This window comes from Rhinopithecus bieti, unplaced genomic scaffold, assembly GCF_001698545.2.
Source record: "Rhinopithecus bieti isolate Rb0 unplaced genomic scaffold, ASM169854v2 scaffold_9690, whole genome shotgun sequence".
NCBI classification, from domain to species: Eukaryota; Metazoa; Chordata; class Mammalia; order Primates; family Cercopithecidae; genus Rhinopithecus; species Rhinopithecus bieti.
The window spans coordinates 1,774,872-1,792,649 of NW_016806622.1; the positions used below are offsets into that span (position 1 = coordinate 1,774,872).

At 37.0% G+C, this 17,778-nt stretch overlaps 1 protein-coding gene across 3 annotated transcripts in view; it reads left to right on the top strand.

Annotated features, from left to right (window-relative positions):
• UBE2D3 (ubiquitin conjugating enzyme E2 D3) overlaps positions 1-17,778 on the top strand; it is a 34,685-nt gene that overhangs the window by 11,004 nt on the left and 5,903 nt on the right. For all 3 annotated transcript variants that reach the window (XM_017877082.1, XM_017877080.1, XM_017877081.1), the window contains exons 3-6: positions 7,550-7,613; positions 7,700-7,731; positions 14,666-14,743; positions 15,733-15,838. In XM_017877082.1, the coding sequence (XP_017732571.1) occupies positions 7,550-7,613; positions 7,700-7,731; positions 14,666-14,743; positions 15,733-15,838 (280 nt within the window). The remainder of the gene's footprint in view (positions 1-7,549; positions 7,614-7,699; positions 7,732-14,665; positions 14,744-15,732; positions 15,839-17,778) is intronic.

Consider the following 17,778-nt stretch of genomic DNA (forward strand, 5'->3'; position numbering starts at 1 on the left):
TCTTGGTAAATGCCTGCTTATTTTTCCATCAAGACCCAGCTCAAATGTCACTCTTCTAAACACAGGAAAAGTTAGTGGTTGGTTTTTCAGGATTCACAGAGCATTTGAATCTCTTTATTTTAAGCATGTAGGTTGTTGAAATATGATTTTTGTTTTGTCTTGCACCTGCTTTCTGTTAGCTGAGTCTGAGGAGGCATTTCTATCTTAATTATCTTGGTGTTTTTATATCTAATATGCATGGCACCAAAAAGGCAGTGTTCGTATGAATGAATGAATGTTTTGATGGTGAAATGAACGTTTTCATTTTAGAAATGGATTTAAATTAACCTCCAGTGTTAAAGTTAACCTTGTTACTCCTAATTCAGTTTTGGGACTTAGCTTCATTTAGATTTCTTACAGGTCTTTCAGCAAAGCTCAAAAACTAAATTGTGTTTTAAGTGGGATAAAATCTACATAATTGGTATTCAGAATTGGTCTCTCCCTACTGCTGTATATATTTTTTAACTCCTTAATATAATCCAGATTAAATAAGGGATTTATTAGAAGGAAACTGGGATGGATAGTTAACAGTGAATGGAATTAAATGGAGGAACCAGAGCAAGCTACAGCCTCAGGAAACAAAATTGCACATCTGTATGGAAAGTCAGCTCTTTGTTATTGCTGCTGTTGAGTATGGTCTCTTTAGCTTTTGGCTTCACCATGTAAGTCCATGACACATGCCTGTCAATAGCTATGGATCACATTCTTACAGCTCTTGATTATGGTAGGAAGAATGTCCCTTTGATTTGGAAAATCTTGAGTTGGGATGGACAATGGACTAATAGTTGGGTCCCAACTGAGGGAACAAAATTCTGTGGTTAGTCATGTCCAAATAATTGGTTAATAAAGCCTGACGCAGTCACATGATTTGGAGTAAGGGAAAAGGAATTCATGAGTAAGATCGTTTATTAAGTAGACAAAATGTCTGCTAGCTACAAAGAGCATCTGCTATGACTTACTCTTTTCTCACATATTTTCCCTAAGATACTGTCTTGCTCATTCTGTGGGCACATAATGTTACCAAAATTTTTTGATAGCTTAAAGGTAAGTGCTTATACATGGTTTTGTTACTATTGTGTACTAAGTAGTACTTGAGTACTTTTAGATATTGTTTAAAGAGCAAGAAAGAAAATGATGAAATAAGAACAGCATTTTATCTTTAAAAAAGACCTTTGTTTTGATTGTTAAAATACTTAAGTCATTTTTCTGTATTGAATTTAAAGTAGGTAAGCTTATTGGCCTGATTTTATATCTTTGATTATTACTAAAGAGATGTCTTGGTGATGGAGTACTTGGAAAATAGGGCATTTAGAAGTGATACAAGAGTAACAAGAACCTGAAATTATGGGAGTGAAGAGCTGAAACCCAGTGTTAACTAGCTGAAATTATACCTTTACTCTAAAAGGATAATAATGCTAGCATTTAAAGGCTTTAGTGATGGATAAATATCAGTGTGCTGAAAGCTCATTCTCTAAGACATTCTTTCTTTCTTTCTTTGTAATTCAAATGTATAACATTCAAGTAGTATGGTGTTTATATTCTAGGTCAACTTTATAGTTTTCTGAGCTTTAGTTTTATCTATAATGAAGTATTCCAACATTATTGGGTATTTTGTTTAGAGCGACCATGATAACATTGATTTTTATTTTAAAATTAAAATACTTTATCTTAATATTTATGCTGGCTAGGCACGGTGGCTCACGCCTATAATCCCAGCACTTTGGGAGGCCAAGGTGATCACCTGAGGGTCAGGAGTTGGAGACCAGCGTGGCCAGCATGGTGAAACCCCATCTCTACTAAAAATAGAAAAAATTAGCCGGGTGTGGTGGTGCGCACCTCTAGTCCAGTTACTTGGGAGGCTGAGGCAGGAGAATCCCTTGAACCCAGGAGGCAGAGGTTGCAGTGAGCCAAGATCACGCCATTGTACTCCATCCTGGTTGACAAGAGTGAAACTCTTACAAAAAAAAAAAAATTACACTAAATATTTTTGTTCAGACATTTTAACATGTATTAAATGCAAAATCCAGTATGTTTACTGAGGTGATTATGAGTAAATGTAAACCTTGGATTGTGTTGTCAGTTTCTTAAACTCTTATTTCAGTGTTAGGTATATTCAGATGCTTACAAAGACATTTAGACAAGCATCAGGATTTATCACATAGGTCAAAAATTTAAGTAAACAAGGGGTTATATTATGTGGCCCATGTATGGAGCAGTTTTGCTTTTGTTCGATAACAGATGAATTAAGAGCCTTGCCCAGGGATCTTGATTCAGAATGGCTGGTCTACACATGGTCTGCTTGTTAAGTACCTAGTACATTATGTACCAGGTAGTGATTCCTATTTCAGAGATGAGAAGAGAACCCAGAGAAAAAGTAGGCCTGAGTAAGATTAAAAGTAAGACCGCAGGCCTGGTGCAGTGGCTCACGCCTGTACTTCTAGCACTTTGGGAGTCTGAGGCAGTCAGATCACTTGAGGTCAGGATTTCAAGATCAGCCTGGCCATGTTTGTGAAACCCCATCTCTAGTAAAACTACAAAAAAAAAAAAAAAGTTAGCCAGGTGTGGTGCCTTGCGCCTGTAATCCCAGCTACTCAGGAGGCTGAGGCAGTAGCGTCACTTGAACCCAGGAAGCGGAGGTTGCAGTGAACCGAGATCATGCCACTGCACTCCAGCCTGGATGACAGAGTGAAACTCCATCTCAAAAAAAAAAGGCATCTTTGAAATACTGATTTGGGTCAGTTAATGTTTTCTGTTAAAAATTTTTTGAAGGTCAAAAGCCACGGAGGTTTTTTTTTTTTTTACAGATTGTTGAACTGCGATACAAATTTTTGTAATTCCCACTGATCAGAATCAATATATTTGGAATGAATTTTCTTCCTTTTCTGAATATATGGAAGACATGAGGGAATATCTATATAGGCAAGCATATAAAGGGTATGTGATATACCCTTATCTTAAAATTGTGAATCTTGGGAACCTTGTAAGCAGTTGTGATGAGTTTCAAAAGTGAATTGGCACAGTATATCAGGACAGTTCTCCTTGTCTACTCTATTTTTGTTGTTTTTTGTGACAAGTTGTTTTTTGTGCCGTGTTTATTGTGACAAGGCCTTTCTTCACGTTCATTATTTCTTTTAACTTTTCAGGTTACTGGCCAAGATTCCCTTTCTTAGCATTAAATTAGTCCAGTGTTCACTCCTGGGACCTTCTGTTATTGGAGTGCTCTCACCAAGTTTAATGGCCATAAACATCGTCTGTTTATTAATGATAATTTGTATTTGTTCCCAGCCTGTTCTCAACTTGTATATATACTTTTCTAATTGAGTCTTTACTTACATTATCTTACTTTACTTGCTTTATCTCTACATCTGCCCACAGACTTCACCTGTAAGTTGACCATTTTACTTAATGCCTACCTCATGCTTTGCTCAGGCCAAAAATCTTAGCGTTAACTTTTCTTCCTACATGGAGTCAATCAACAAAATTCATTGTTGCATTTTACAGTTTAAAAAAATGTGTATTTATTGTTCAACAAATTGCTGTACGTAGTGATGCATACCTGCAACTCCAGCTACTTAAGAGGCTGAGGCAGGAGGGTCCCTTGAGCCCTGGAGTTCTGGGCTGTAGTGCCTTATGATTGTGATTGCACCTGGGAATAGCCACTGTATTCCAGCCTGGGCAACATAGTGAGATTCCCATCTCTTTTTTAAAAGGGGAGAGGATTGGTGGACTTACTAAATAGCTTTAATCAAAACTTAATTTTTAAAAAAGACACATTAGAGCAGTTAAAACTTTGTGTTGATCATCTTAACAGTTTTAAAGGTAGTATAATTATTCTTAGTCCATATTTGTGTACTCTAGTTTCCTAGCCTTGTCTCTCAATGCTGTTTTGCTGATATCTCTAATAGTCTTATTTTAATCTTGTCAAAAGTAGCACTTATGAGGTTAATAAGTTTTAAGTTAATAACCCCCATTGACTCTAGTCTACAATACTGTAATTTTTTAAATGGCAAAATACCCTATGGGAACTAAGGTGTCTTAAAAGCTTAGAGCAAATCCTGTTAAATGGGACTAAGTCTCAATTCTTTTTTAACAAGACAAAAACACTTTATGTAGTCTCTTTTCTTTTTCAGTGTTTCTCAAAATTTCAATTTTATTCCATTCTGATACAGAATACAAACTTACCCAATAAAAATAGCTCCATTGAAAGAGCTTTCCCACAAATTGAAATATTTAAAGCACAGATAAGCACAGATACAGGCTGGTGTGCTGTTGGGGCATATATTGATTGATTTGTTCAGTTCCTCAGTTTTGTAGGGAAAGATGTCAACATTATCTGATTTTCAAGCTATGTATTCAGTGATTCTAATTTTCTAAAAGCCTCGAAAGCTGAGTTGTTTTTTGTTCTGACCCCTCAGTTTGTTGAGAGCCTAGTTTAAAGATTTCCAATGGATTTAACAAAATGAACAAAATTTAGAGGACTCATTTATTTCCCCCAACCAAGTCAGTGCCACAGTAGGACCCTAACATAAATGTATCAAAGTGTTTAAATTCCATGTAGTGAATGAAAATAAATCATCTGAAACTGGTATAAAATAGGCATTAAACTTTGTCCAAGCTAGAGTGCAGTGGCTATCCACCAGCATGATCATTTAACACACAGAAGCCTGAAACACCTGGGCTTAATCCTGCCTCAGCCTTCTGAGTAGCTGGGACTACAGGCACATGCCACTAGGCCTTGTTAAATTAAGGTTTTTAGCTCTTCTTCCCATTCCCTGCACCCTTCTGAGAGAGCTTCTACTGAAAACTCTGCATTTTGTGTCCTTGACTTTGCACAGGGAGGCAAAAGATCACAGTTGAGGAAAGAAAGTGCATGTACCCACTTTGGAAATCTGTTTCCATTTTTAAATTCCTGCAGTTATGGATGCCTTGATATTGTGGTAGACAGTTGATAATGGCCAGATTGTTCTGTATTGTAATTTTTTTTTCTTTTTATGGAGAATGGGGTCTCCCAATGTTATCCAAGCTGGTCTCAAACTCCTGCGCTCAAGCTATCCTCTCACCTCTGCTTCTCTATCATATATTTTTTATTTAGGCATCTTTTCTTCTGCTTTCTAGTACTTGGTCTTTTGTTTATGAGTACATTCAGCTTTTCTGGGTTTTTTTGTTGTTGTTTTTGAGACAAAGTCTCACTCTTTCCCCCAGGCTGGAGTAGTGCAGTGGTGCGATCTGCAGCCTCTACCTCCCAGATTCAAGTGATTCTCCTGCGTCAGCCTCTTGAGTAGCTGGGATTACTGGCGTGCGCCCCTATGCCTGGCTAATTTTTGTGGTGTTAGTAGAGACGGGATTTTACCATGTTAGCCACACTGGTCTCGAACTCCTGACCTTAGGTGATCCGCCCTCCTCAGCCTCCCAAAGTGCACTGCGCCCAGCCTTGCTTTTTTGGTCTTGTATTTTGTTTCTGAGACAGGATTTTGTTTTTTTGTCTCAGACAGCTCTGTTGCCCAAACTGGAGTGCAGTGACATGATCATAGCTCACTGCAGCCTTGATCTCTTGGGCTCAAGTGATCCTCCCACCTCAGTCTTCTGAGTAGCTAGGACCCCAGACGTGCACCACCATGCCTAGCTAACGCTTTTGAAGAGAGGGGGGTCTCTCTTTGTTGTTCAGACTGGTGTCAGTCAAACTCCTGGGCTCAAGCGATCCCTGTCTTTGCCTCCCAAGGTATTAGGATTACAGGCATGAGCCATGTACCTAGTGGTCTTCTGCTGTTCAAATGGAATCCTAAACCTTACCCTTCATTGTTATTTCCATGTTTATATGAGAAAGATATAGTAGTCCCTAGACTTAAGGGGTGGCCATTACTGACTTATGCCATAGACTAAAGAGAAACTGTTAGTTTGAAAATGTTGAAGGCAGTAGTGTATTAACATTGGTTCTATTTATTGTCTTTTTTAAACTTTTGATTATTAGACATTGGCTATATCATTGGTAAGATGGAGCTGTACCATCTTAAAAATATTCTAATAAACTATATTTTCATAGTAGATAATTCATATTGTTACGCACAAGTCATGGAATGGTGAACTACATACTTGTTGGAAATAAATCGTTCATGTGGAATTGTGCAGACTGTATGTTAAGAGCAAACATCTTTCTACTTACAGAAGTAAGCTCTCAGGGTCAGAATTTCAATCATGAGGTCAGGAGATCGAGACCATCCTGGCTAAGATGGTGAAATCCCATCTCTACTAAAAATATAAAAAGTTAGCTGAGTGTGGTTGCGGGCGCCTGTAGTCCCAGCTACTTGGAAAACTGAGACGGGAGAATGGCATGAACTTGGGATGCGGAGCTTGCAGTGAGCTGAGATGGCGCCACTGCACTTCAGCCTGGGTGAGAGCAAGACTCCATCTGAAAAAAAAAAAAGAATTTCAGTAGTTAAAAATTGATGTTGAGCCAGGCATGGTGGCTCACGCCTGTAATCCCAGCACTTTGGGAGGCCGAGGCGGGCGGATCACGAGGTCAGGAGATCAAGACCATCCTGGCTAACATGGTGAAACCCCGTCTCTACTAAAAATACCAAAAAAATTAGCCAGGCGTGGTGGCGGGCGCCTGTAGTCCTAGCTACTCCAGAGGCTGAGGCAGGAGAATGGCGTGAACCCAGGAGGCAGAGCTTGCAGTGAGCCGAGATCACGCCACTGCACTGGAGCCTGAGCGACAGAGCAAGACTCCCTCTCAAAAAAAATAAAAGGATGTTGAGTTAAAAAAAAAAAAGTTGAGTTGAGAGAATAAGGAGATTAGAAAACAAAAAGGGTACTTAGCCCCATGAGAGTGTTTTTGGTTTTCAGGTGGAAAATAGAGTTAGTGGATTGGGGAGGAAGGATGGTTCAGGAAGAACAAAGAATTTTTTTTTTTTTTTTTAAATTATACTTTAAGTTCTAGGGTACATGTGCACAATGTGAAGGTTTGTTACATGTGTATACATGTGCCGTGTTGATGTGCTGCACCCATTAACTCGTCATTTACGTTAGGTATATCTCCTAATGCTATCCCTCCCCCCACCCCACAACAGGCCCCGGTGTGTGGTGTTCCCCTTCCTGTGTCCAAGTGTTCTCATTAGAACAAAGAATTTAAGACAGTTGAGGGCCTCTGAAAGTGGTCTTGGAAGTTCCACAAATAAAATGAATGTTGAGCTCTCCCTGATCTAAGCTCTTAAACTGTGATAATATCTAATTATAGCTATTTTGGTTTGTAAGAGGTCGGCTTTTGTTTATGCAAATAAAAATTTTGTATCAATGTGTGTGCATACATATTTTTATGAACTCTAGCTTTAAAGATGATTGTCTCAGCATATGTTCAGGCATGTTTTCTTTCTCCTAATGAACTATATTATTTATGTGAATTGTGATGGAGTGTGCCTTTAAAAATAGGTTGAAAGTGGCTGAAAGCAATAGACTCACTTACGTTTTCTTAAATTAAGCTTATGTGACTCACCCATTTTCTGTCTTGGTATAGGAACTTAGTGATTTGGCCCGTGACCCTCCAGCACAATGTTCTGCAGGTCCAGTTGGGGATGATAGTAAGTAACTTTCAAGTTGATTTTTATGCCTAATTTTTTTTAAGCTTGTGCATTTTTAGATAATCAGATTTTTTTTTCTTTTCTAGTGTTTCATTGGCAAGCCACAATTATGGGACCTGTAAGTATTAATAATTTATAAATTTAGTTTTAAGTGAAAATCCAGCATTGATTTGGTTGTAATTTTTAACTTGATCTGTAGGTTTATCATGTAGTTAATTCTGTTTTGGAGATTCCATAGTTGTACTGCATTTGAAAGAAACAGCATATAATGAGTTAGTCATTTGTTACGTGTACTTTGTGTCTATCCCTGTGTTCACGTTCTAGAGTATAGCCATCTCTATGACCTACCAAACATCTCTGTATCTCAGTTCAGTTTTTCTTCATAGCACTGCGTAAAGCATTGTCCTGGAACTTCCTGTTATTTATAGAGACAAAGTTACTGGCTCTGATCCTGCCATGAGTTGTGTTACTCAGAGAGTCTATTACTGTAGCTCTCAATAATGTAGCTTAATTGTATTTTGATATTTGATTCTTTATAGAACTTCACTTTATGCAAAATTTGAATATATTTAGGCAGAAAGTGATATTTTGAATATAGCAAAATTCCTTTCTATCCTGGGTAGATAAGCAACTATATGCTGGATAATTGAATATTCAGAATTATGGATACCATCTAAGAATTTCAGAGAATTAGAGCGCACTAAAACATCCTGGGGTAAGACTGTATCTTACACAAATACTTAACTTTTTTTTTTTTTTTTTAAACTTGGTAAGGAGCTTAAAGATTTGTTTTCTAAGTTACTTGTGTATCTTACTGAAAACTTTCTTCCCTTTTTGGTAGTTTTATAAGTAACATAAAGAGCAATAATGTACTAGATGAGACAGTGGTCAGTAAGTAATATTTATAATTCTAAAGGAAAAAATGCTCTTAGAGTTAGTAGATGGGTTGAATCAACATTATTTAGTAATTCTAACTTGAGTCATTTTTCTGTCTCAAATGTGAGTACATACTGTGTGCCAGGTAATAAGGATACAAATGAACGTAATAGACATCCCTGTCAATCTTATAGGGAACTTACACTCTACTAGTGGAGACAGATACCTAAACAAGTGCCGAAGTGTGATAAGATGGAAAATAAGTGACTGGTGAATGAAGTACTGAGTAGGAGAAATTAATGGGGAATCATAGCAGGGAGGATTAATTTAGAGTAATTAAAATGTTAGTGCCCTAAAGGGAGAGAAACTAAATCAAAGTAAGACATGGCAGGGGTACAAATATTAAGTTTAATACTTAAATGTCCTGGATCATTTTAATAAACTACAAAGCCGGAATTGTGCATTTCGTTATTACAGGACTACTTTTACTGTTTTAAATGTTATTTTGTTTTAAAAGTACTTACTTTTATCTAATTTGGTAGCAAAATTGTGTAATTTTAATACACGCAGTTAAATGTCGACTTACCCAGTTTGGCCCACACAGTGTTTTTGAAAGTTGGCAGTCTTCAAATAAAAGCCTTCTGAGTAGGCCCACATTCCATAAGCAGTAATGACTTGGGATGGAATGACAGCTGCCTCCCTTTTTTAGATGGGATATGTGTTTACCACAGTGCCTACTAGGTCAATTCCATATTATCTACCTGTGTTTTCTAAAGCAGTTGCTTTTGCAACCTCTAGAATTTTCCCATTTTGGATTACCAATTTTCAAAGAATTCAATAAAAATGCCTTAAAATAAAGTTCATCTTTGATTCAGAGCGTAGTTGATAGTTTGATTGTAAAAACTGTCAATACTAAGAAAGCACAGAAGTGTTGGTAATTAAGACTTGTAATTGGATGGTGTGCAGAATAAACCAGCTCCTTAAAACTAGTTGGTTTTTCTACTTGACAGTTTAGACTTTGTTGTTTTGAACAACACACTAGTTTTTCCCAAAAGGCAAGGAGCATACCTATAGACAATCAAAAGGAAACATGAATAATGAGTGTATGGTAGTAATTTTTTTAGAGAATGATGCTTATTCTGCAGATTTTTTTTAGCAGTTTAATTTGCTTTTATTTTCAGAAAACATTTACCTTTTTTCTTTTTTAAAATATATCAGATGATGGCTGTTCCTTGCTGAATTCTTTTAATATAATGACTAGCAGCTTTCTGCTTTTACAAACAAAAGCATGTGATTTTCAGAACTATTTAAATATTAACGTGATCAACCGCAACTGCTGGGTTTTGCTTTGGTAGCAGTACTCGCTGAAATACGTTTTCAGTTAAAAAGGTTAGTTCTCACTGTTGGCTGGGTAATTTCAAGAAGGAGTCAAAGGTTATAAAAATCCACCCAAAGTATGGGTATTGTCTTGCACATAAGTAAGCACATAATTTAGATGCCAGCTTTAAATAGTTAACTATATGCTTACTATGGAGTGCACCAATGAAACAACTCATTTTGTTTTTTTGGCTTCTGAATACCTCTTTGTGACAAAGCATCACTGTATAAGATAAATAGTAGCTTATTTTGTGAGTGTGGTTACTCTGTGTAGCAAGCAATTGTGACCCAAAGCAACCTGTAAATTACAGATTTAGTGGGAGATCTAGATAGACAGTTAACAACGTCACTTTTGCTTTGGACTACTACTTAGGTCCCTTAAAGTGGTACCAGTGCCACAGAACTGAAGATTCCTGACTTTCTAGGGAATATACCATCTAATTTTAAGTTTCAGTAGAGTAACTTTGATTTTAGTGAATTGTTGGGAAATCCTTTAGATCTTTTAGTTATGTAGCAAAATTGCTTGGTTTTAATAATCAAATGTACTGGCTTATTCTTTCTGAAAATAAACTACTTCGAAAGCACAACTATTGACTAAAACTAAACCTTTGAAAGAAATGACAGCATTGCTAGTTTTGTGTGTGGTTTTTTGGGGTGGGAGCCGGGGTACTATGTTACGGTTAGTTTCCAACAAGAATTGATGCAATTAGAGGACATTGACTTCCTCACCTATTGCCTCTGATATTTACTTGCTTAATTTTTTTTATTGGAAATGGAGTTGGCAGAAAAATGGATTCAGAGAACACTACTAACTTCCACCTAATCTATGACAGAGATGTAGAACAGAGTACCTGTGAAAAATGTGAAAGTAGCTGAAAAATGTAACCTTTGGCAGCCTGAGCGTAATCAGCCAGAAAAACTATCTGAATTAAAATAATTGGCCCATAGGTACTATTTTATTTGGTCCATAAGGGTTATTTTTTCAACTTTCATTTCAAGTGTATTATGTCATTTCCCACATAGGTTACTGATACCTGAAGACTTTTTGCATCTTTACCTTACTCATTTAGGAGCTTTGTAGTCTAATAAAAGAGAAATATAAGTAAATGTTAGATATATGGGTAGGTAATGTAATTATGTGCTTAAAGAGGTATAAAAGAAGAGTAGGGAGCAGATAAGACAAAGGAAGGGCTATATTATAAGGAAGAATATTCCAAGTAGGGGAGAGGAAAAGATGTGTTATCCATGTAATATTTTATGTGCAGTAGAGAGCATGTTCTATAGAAGAAACAAGATGAAACTAGATTGATGGGCACCCAGATCATAAAGCACCGTCTGTACTTAGGAGTTGAAATTATATCTTAAAAACTATGGTAGATTTCAAGCAGGGGAGAAACATTTTTAAAAGACCACTTTATTATCATCAGGGTGGAGGTATAATCATTAGTAAGCTATTGCCATAATCTAGGCTGAAGATTACATCGTAAACTAAGATAGTGACAGTGGCATAAAGGAGAGGCAAGGTCAAGAAATTTTAAAGGTCTTATTTGATAACTATCTTGACTCTGAGATGAGAGAGGAAGAAGTTGATGATGAGATCCTGGTTTGTGGCTTTCAGTTATGGCTTGCTATTAATAAACAGGAAAAAAGGAATTGAGACAAGGAGTTTGTTTTGGACACATGAGATGAGATATCCAAGTAGGAATACCAGTAGGCATTTGATTTTATGCCCTGGAATGAATAACTGCACCAGAGATGTATTTTGCAACTCAAATTGTTATAGGTCAGCAGTTAAGAGTGGAAAATCAACCTATAAGAATACCAACATTTTTAGCTGGGTGTAGTGGTGCATGCCTATAATCCCAGCTTCTTTGGAGGCTGAGGCCCAAGAATTTACTTGAACCTGGGAGGTGGAGGTTGCAGTGAGCTGAGATCACGCCACTGCACTCCAGCCTGGGCAACAGCACCACTTTAGAAAAAAAGAAAAAAAAAAAAATACTAACGTTTTATTGCCACAGAAGAGCTGAGGCACTGTGAGGGAGCAACTTTGCCCTGATGAGAGCAAAACAGGTAGAATGTTTCTGAAGAAATCTAATATAAATTCTGGACTTGTAAGATTTTAGTCGATTTCCTGATCACAGTGTTCCTTATTCTTCGGGGTTTTGTTTCTTTTGGTGTAGTTTGCTGCTGATCCATAATAGAATTTAAATATCATAGGGTCTCAGTTTTTTATATGGCCTAGTTTCATTATCTCTGAACCTTGTAGTTCTTCCTCTTTGGTATGGCAGAACTTTAATGTTAAATTGTAACATTGAAGTATTTTGCCTTCTTTATAAAGTTCTTTTTTTGAACAAACAAAATGAAATTTGGCTTTGCCTAAATCCCATCAGCAGATTGCCTTTATTTCAGAAGCAGTCGTAGACAGCATTTGATTTTATGAAAATTGAAATGAAAGCTTACAAAGAACTTCTGGAATTGGGTTATTAAAACTTCAATGTTTGGGGCCGGGAGTGGTGGCTCACAACTGTAATCCCAAAACTTTGGGAGGCCAAGGTGGGTGGATCACTGGAGCTCAGCAGTTTGAGACCATCCTCTCAACTAAAAAGACAAAAAAACTCCGTCTCTACTAAAAAGACAAAAAAAATTAACTGACTGTGCTGGCTCACTCCTGTAGTTCCAGCTATTCAGGAGGCTGAGGTGGGAGAATCACCTGATCCCAGGAGGCAGAGGATTGCAGTGAGCCAAGATCGTGCCACTGCACTCCAGCCTGGGCGATAGAGCAAGAACCTGTCTCAAAAAAAAACAAAACTTTGAGATTCCCTTAAGTTGTTAATATTACACAGAAAAAAACTGTCTTGTATAGTATTGGATCGGTGAAAGTATATGCTATTTGAAGCATCTATTCAAAGTTAATATAACTATTTAACAAAGATACGTTAATCTAATAAACTCAGGTCACATTCTAAGTGACTGGAGTGTTTTTCTAGTTCCATATTTTACAGAAAATATGAAAAGGGGCTGGGCACGGTGACTTATACCTGTAATCCCAGCATTTGGGAGGCCGAGGCAGGCGAATCACCTGGGGTCAGGAGTTAGAGTTCAGCCAACATGATGAAACCCCATCTCTACTAAAAATAAAAAAATAGCTGGGCATGTTGGTACACACCTGTAATCGAAGCTACCGACGCGGCTGAGGCAGGAGAATCTCTTGAACCTGGGAGGCGGAGCTTGCAGTGAGCTGAGGTTGTGCCATTTTACTCAAGCTTGGGCAACACAAACACAGCAAGACAATATTCTATGTCTCGTTTGTCCCCTGTCCCGTTCCCGTTCCCCCCCTCCACCCCCACCAAAAAAAAAAAAAAAGGAAAACTTGGGAGTAGGAGAAGGACTCAATTTAAATAGAAGCTCTGGCTGGGCTTGGTGGCTCATGCCTATAATCTCCACCTTTTGGGAGGCCGAGACAGGTGGATCACAAGGTCAGGAGGCCACAAGACCAGCCTGGTCAACATGGTGAAGGCCAGTCTCTACTAAAAAGACAAAAATGAGCTGGGTGTGGTGATGCATGCCTGTAATCCCAGCTACTAGGGAGACTGAGGTAGGAGAGTTGCTTGAACCCAGGAGGCAGAGGTTTTGGTGAGCTGAGATTGCGCCACTGCACTTAAACCTGGGCGACAGAGTGAGACTCCGTCTCAAACAAACAAACAAACGAAAGCTCTTACATTTACTAGTTGTATATTTCTTTGAACCTGATTCTTCATTAATAAATTGACCTTTCTTCTTTGAGCTCCACATGTCCCTTGTTCATATTTCATGATACCTATAATATTTCATTGCAGTTACTTTACATGTCTATCAGAGTTTAAGCTCATAAAGATAAAAAAAATTGCTCTTTGGATCCCTTACACACATACAAGGAGTTAGATTAATTGAATTAATGTTTAATTATTTTACAGAAGGGTAGGAATTAGATGAGCTGTGTGTCAGGCCTATTTTTTATGTGCTTGACATCCAGAATGGACATAGTGAAAGGCTCATATAGCTGTATATACAAAGCCTTTCTAATAGAGGGGAGTGAGTGTTGGTAAAAACCCAGTTCATGTAAGTTTTAAAACATGTCTTCGGATTGGTTCTTTGCATACTCAGAGGCAGTTAGGCATTCCACATTTTAGCTTTAAATTCCCGAGTAGGTCAGTATCTGGTCATTAAGTGGTCTTGAAAAGAATTGTGTTTGAATCTTGGTTCTATCATTTACCATTTGTACACTAGACTAAGTTCTTTAAGCCTCATTTTTCTCATGCATAAAACAGGGACAATGTATCTATTTTCTGGTGTTGATTAAAAATGGGAAGCTTAGGCTTTTCTCTGTTCTCTTGAAGGTGTGTGTTAGTTACCTGGAATAGCTTACATTTGGTTTGCCATTGGGCAGAAGGGACTGTTGTAAAGCCATTTGTACACATCTGACTATTGGAAGAAATAATCTACACATGTAAAATTTTATTTACAGATTATTCTGAAAGGTGATGATGTAGGCTTTATTGCTATGTGTACTTTTTCCTCTGAGAATTGAGATCTAGAATACTTGTGTTTCTTGATAACTTTAAAAAAATCATTTTGGTGACCTATGTTGTTTTAAGTGTTTTTTTTTTTCTATTAGTATAGACTGAATTTTCATGGAATATTTATTACAGTGTAAATAAGTGATTTTGGTTCATTATTAGATAAATGCTTGGAAACAAATGTTACAGAATATTTAGCAATAATATTTTAAATTTCAGTTAAGCATACTTTTCTTTTTACAGAATGACAGCCCATATCAAGGCGGTGTATTCTTTTTGACAATTCATTTTCCTACAGACTACCCCTTCAAACCACCTAAGGCAAGTATTTTCCCTCACAATCTGTTAGTATAGATTTATGGTTTATTTCAAAGGAATAGAGCATTCTTGGACGATAGGGTTCTGCCTAGGCTGAATATATATGTTGAATTGAGGCACTGATGTATAGATGATGACTCTTAAACTTTGGTTTAAAGAGCTAGACCTCAGTTTGAACTTTGTAAATAGGAATAAGGTTTGCCTTTTTCTTAATGTTGCAAGATTCAGACCATGTGGAAGCTCCCCCTTCATCTGTATTATTGTTACACAGATTCTGATTTTGGGCTTTTGTCGTCTTGTAGGCATCAAATGTCCAACTTCAATTTATATTTGCATGTATTGTTACAACATATGCTTATTATGCTTATAGTTTTGTATACGTAAGTATAAATTTATGCACTGAGTTGATTGGTTTATAGGTATTAAAAGCATATTATCCTTGACTTTCAGTCATTAACATAAATTCAACCTGTATGAGTAACTAGAGAAGGTAATATACAAAAGTCATGAGCATGTCACTATAACGGTCTTTAGTAATGTTACAGGTGCAATTTGTGATGGTTTCCATTTTTGTGATTCAAGTTTCTGTTTTATGTACGGTGGAAATGAAGACTCATGCGTACCTGTGTAACTTAATGAAACTTTAAATGAGATGGTCTACAAATTTTGGTTACATCCAAAAGTTAGGGCTGTTTTAAATGAATGTGTTAAATACATTTAAATTGCCCTTTGATTCATGACATGGTAGGGCCAAAGTAACCTTTAGAACTTTACGTCATATGAGTAATGAAATTTTTATCCAAAAGTTCAGGTTTCTGTTTTAAAGAGAGGAGGCAGGGGGGTTATGGTCAGATTGTAAAAATCAGTTTCTATGGTATTTAGAACTTGTATGCTAATGGATGACATTTTAACATTGTGACTTGATTATTTTAAGTTTTGCTTTAAAAGATGTTTGTTTTATTTGAATAAAATACTTAAAAGTTTTGTTTTAGGTTGCATTTACAACAAGAATTTATCATCCAAATATTAACAGTAATGGCAGCATTTGTCTTGATATTCTAAGATCACAGTGGTCGCCTGCTTTAACAATTTCTAAAGGTAAAAATACTTCTAGTGAAATAGTCTTAAATTGTTCTCATTTTCTAATAAAATTTCATTCTTAGATCTACTTATCTGATTATTTTATTATGCCATCTTTTTTCGTAAGAGATGGGGAAGCAATAAAGTTATTTTATCATTTTGTTCTTCTAGGTGGTGGTGATTAAAGATGCTTTGTAAGAAGTTGTTAAAATTCAAATTGGGGTGGGTAGGCATTATTTGCCTAATGAGTTACCTTCATCTCATCTTACAGTAGCAAAATTTGTTTTAATTGACTTCTGTATTTTTCGATCCCAAACCACTTGGACATCTCACACTAACTTGTTGCCTTTTTACCAAGAATGGTATAATATACCTAAACTTAATAGAGCTTTTGAATCCTGAGGTTTCCACTCTAGGAAAATTCTGATTTTGCTTTCCTGGGTTAATTTTTACACAAATCTTTAGTCATGTGTTATGTAGCCATGACAGGTTATTTCTACCTAATGACAGTCTAAAGTTGTATAATCTTAGATCTGTAGATCAATTCTGGTCTCCTGCTTTTAATAGGCATCCGTTATGTTATATGTAACAGGCTGTCCAGTCTCTGCATGAATATCCTAGGTGGAGTTATAATAATTAATAGTATTTCACCATTAATTGTTTTATGATTTTATGAGTTCAGTAAGTAAAAAATAGCTTTTTCAAAAGGCAAAGCATTGTATAAAAGTTTCATCTGCTTATATACTGCACTTGAATCTCATGGAGGGACTACTCTGTAGCAGCAGCATTTCCCAAACTTTATTGAGTAGAATCATTTAAGGGAGAAAAACAACTTGGGCAGATGCTGCCATAATTCAAGTGGTTTTAAAATTTTAGCCGGGCGCGGTGGCTCACGCCTGTAATCCCAGCACTTTGGGAGGCTGAGGCGGGCGGATCACGAGGTCAGGAGATCGAGACCATCCTGGCTAACACGCTGAAACCTCGTCTTTAATAAAAATACAAAAATTTAGCCGGGCAAGGTGGTGGGCGCCTGCAGTCCCAGCTACTCGGAAGGCTGAGGCGGGAGAATGGCGTGAACCCAGGAGGCGGAGCTTGTAGTGAGCTGAGATCTGGCCACTGCACTCCAGCCTGGGCGACAGAGTGAGACTCTGTCTCAAAAAAAAAATAAAATAAAATTTTAGACCTGTTTTTCACCCTCCTGGATGCTTTCCAATTTCTTTTCAAACCATGTTCCGTACCTGAATATCAGCTTCCAAGTTTTTCTACTGCTGGAAATGTACCTTAACACTGAAAACTGTTTCTGTAAGGGCAGATTGAATTGGTATTGTTTTGTCATTAAAACAGCTTGCTTTTTTGGCAGCCATACTTTGCTAACTTACTAAACTAGCAGTCAGTCACAACTGAAGCTACCTTTTTTCTGTGAGTTATTGTATAGCCAAGTGTCCTATGTTAGGTAATTTTAATATTTGTTCTGCTGTATTTGGGTTTGAAATTAAATTTGCTATAGTCAGTAAATATTTATGTGACAGTGTTGTCTTTTTTGTACTATTGCTTTTTGAAAAAAAATTGGTCAGAACCATTTCAAGCATTTATATCTTAACATTTTATAACAGCACCATATATGGTGACTGGCACATAACAGGCACTCAAAGTGAATGCAGTCTATATTCCTTCATGCTTGACATCTTATACATCAGGATGTTGAACTGGTTAAGGTAAGAACTAGAGCTGGTGACTCATTTAGTACTAAAGAGATTTTGGCATTGTTGTATTTAACTAGTGTTCTTGGGAATATGGTTTCTTGCTTACAAGTTCAAGGAGACAAAACATTTAGTGGAGTACTTGAAGGTTTTTCTCAGAAATTCCCAAGACAATGGCAAAGAATGGATTTTCGTCATGCTTAACAGCTGTGAATATGGCATGAGTATTACCTGCATATTCTTGCTGAAGTCCCCCCC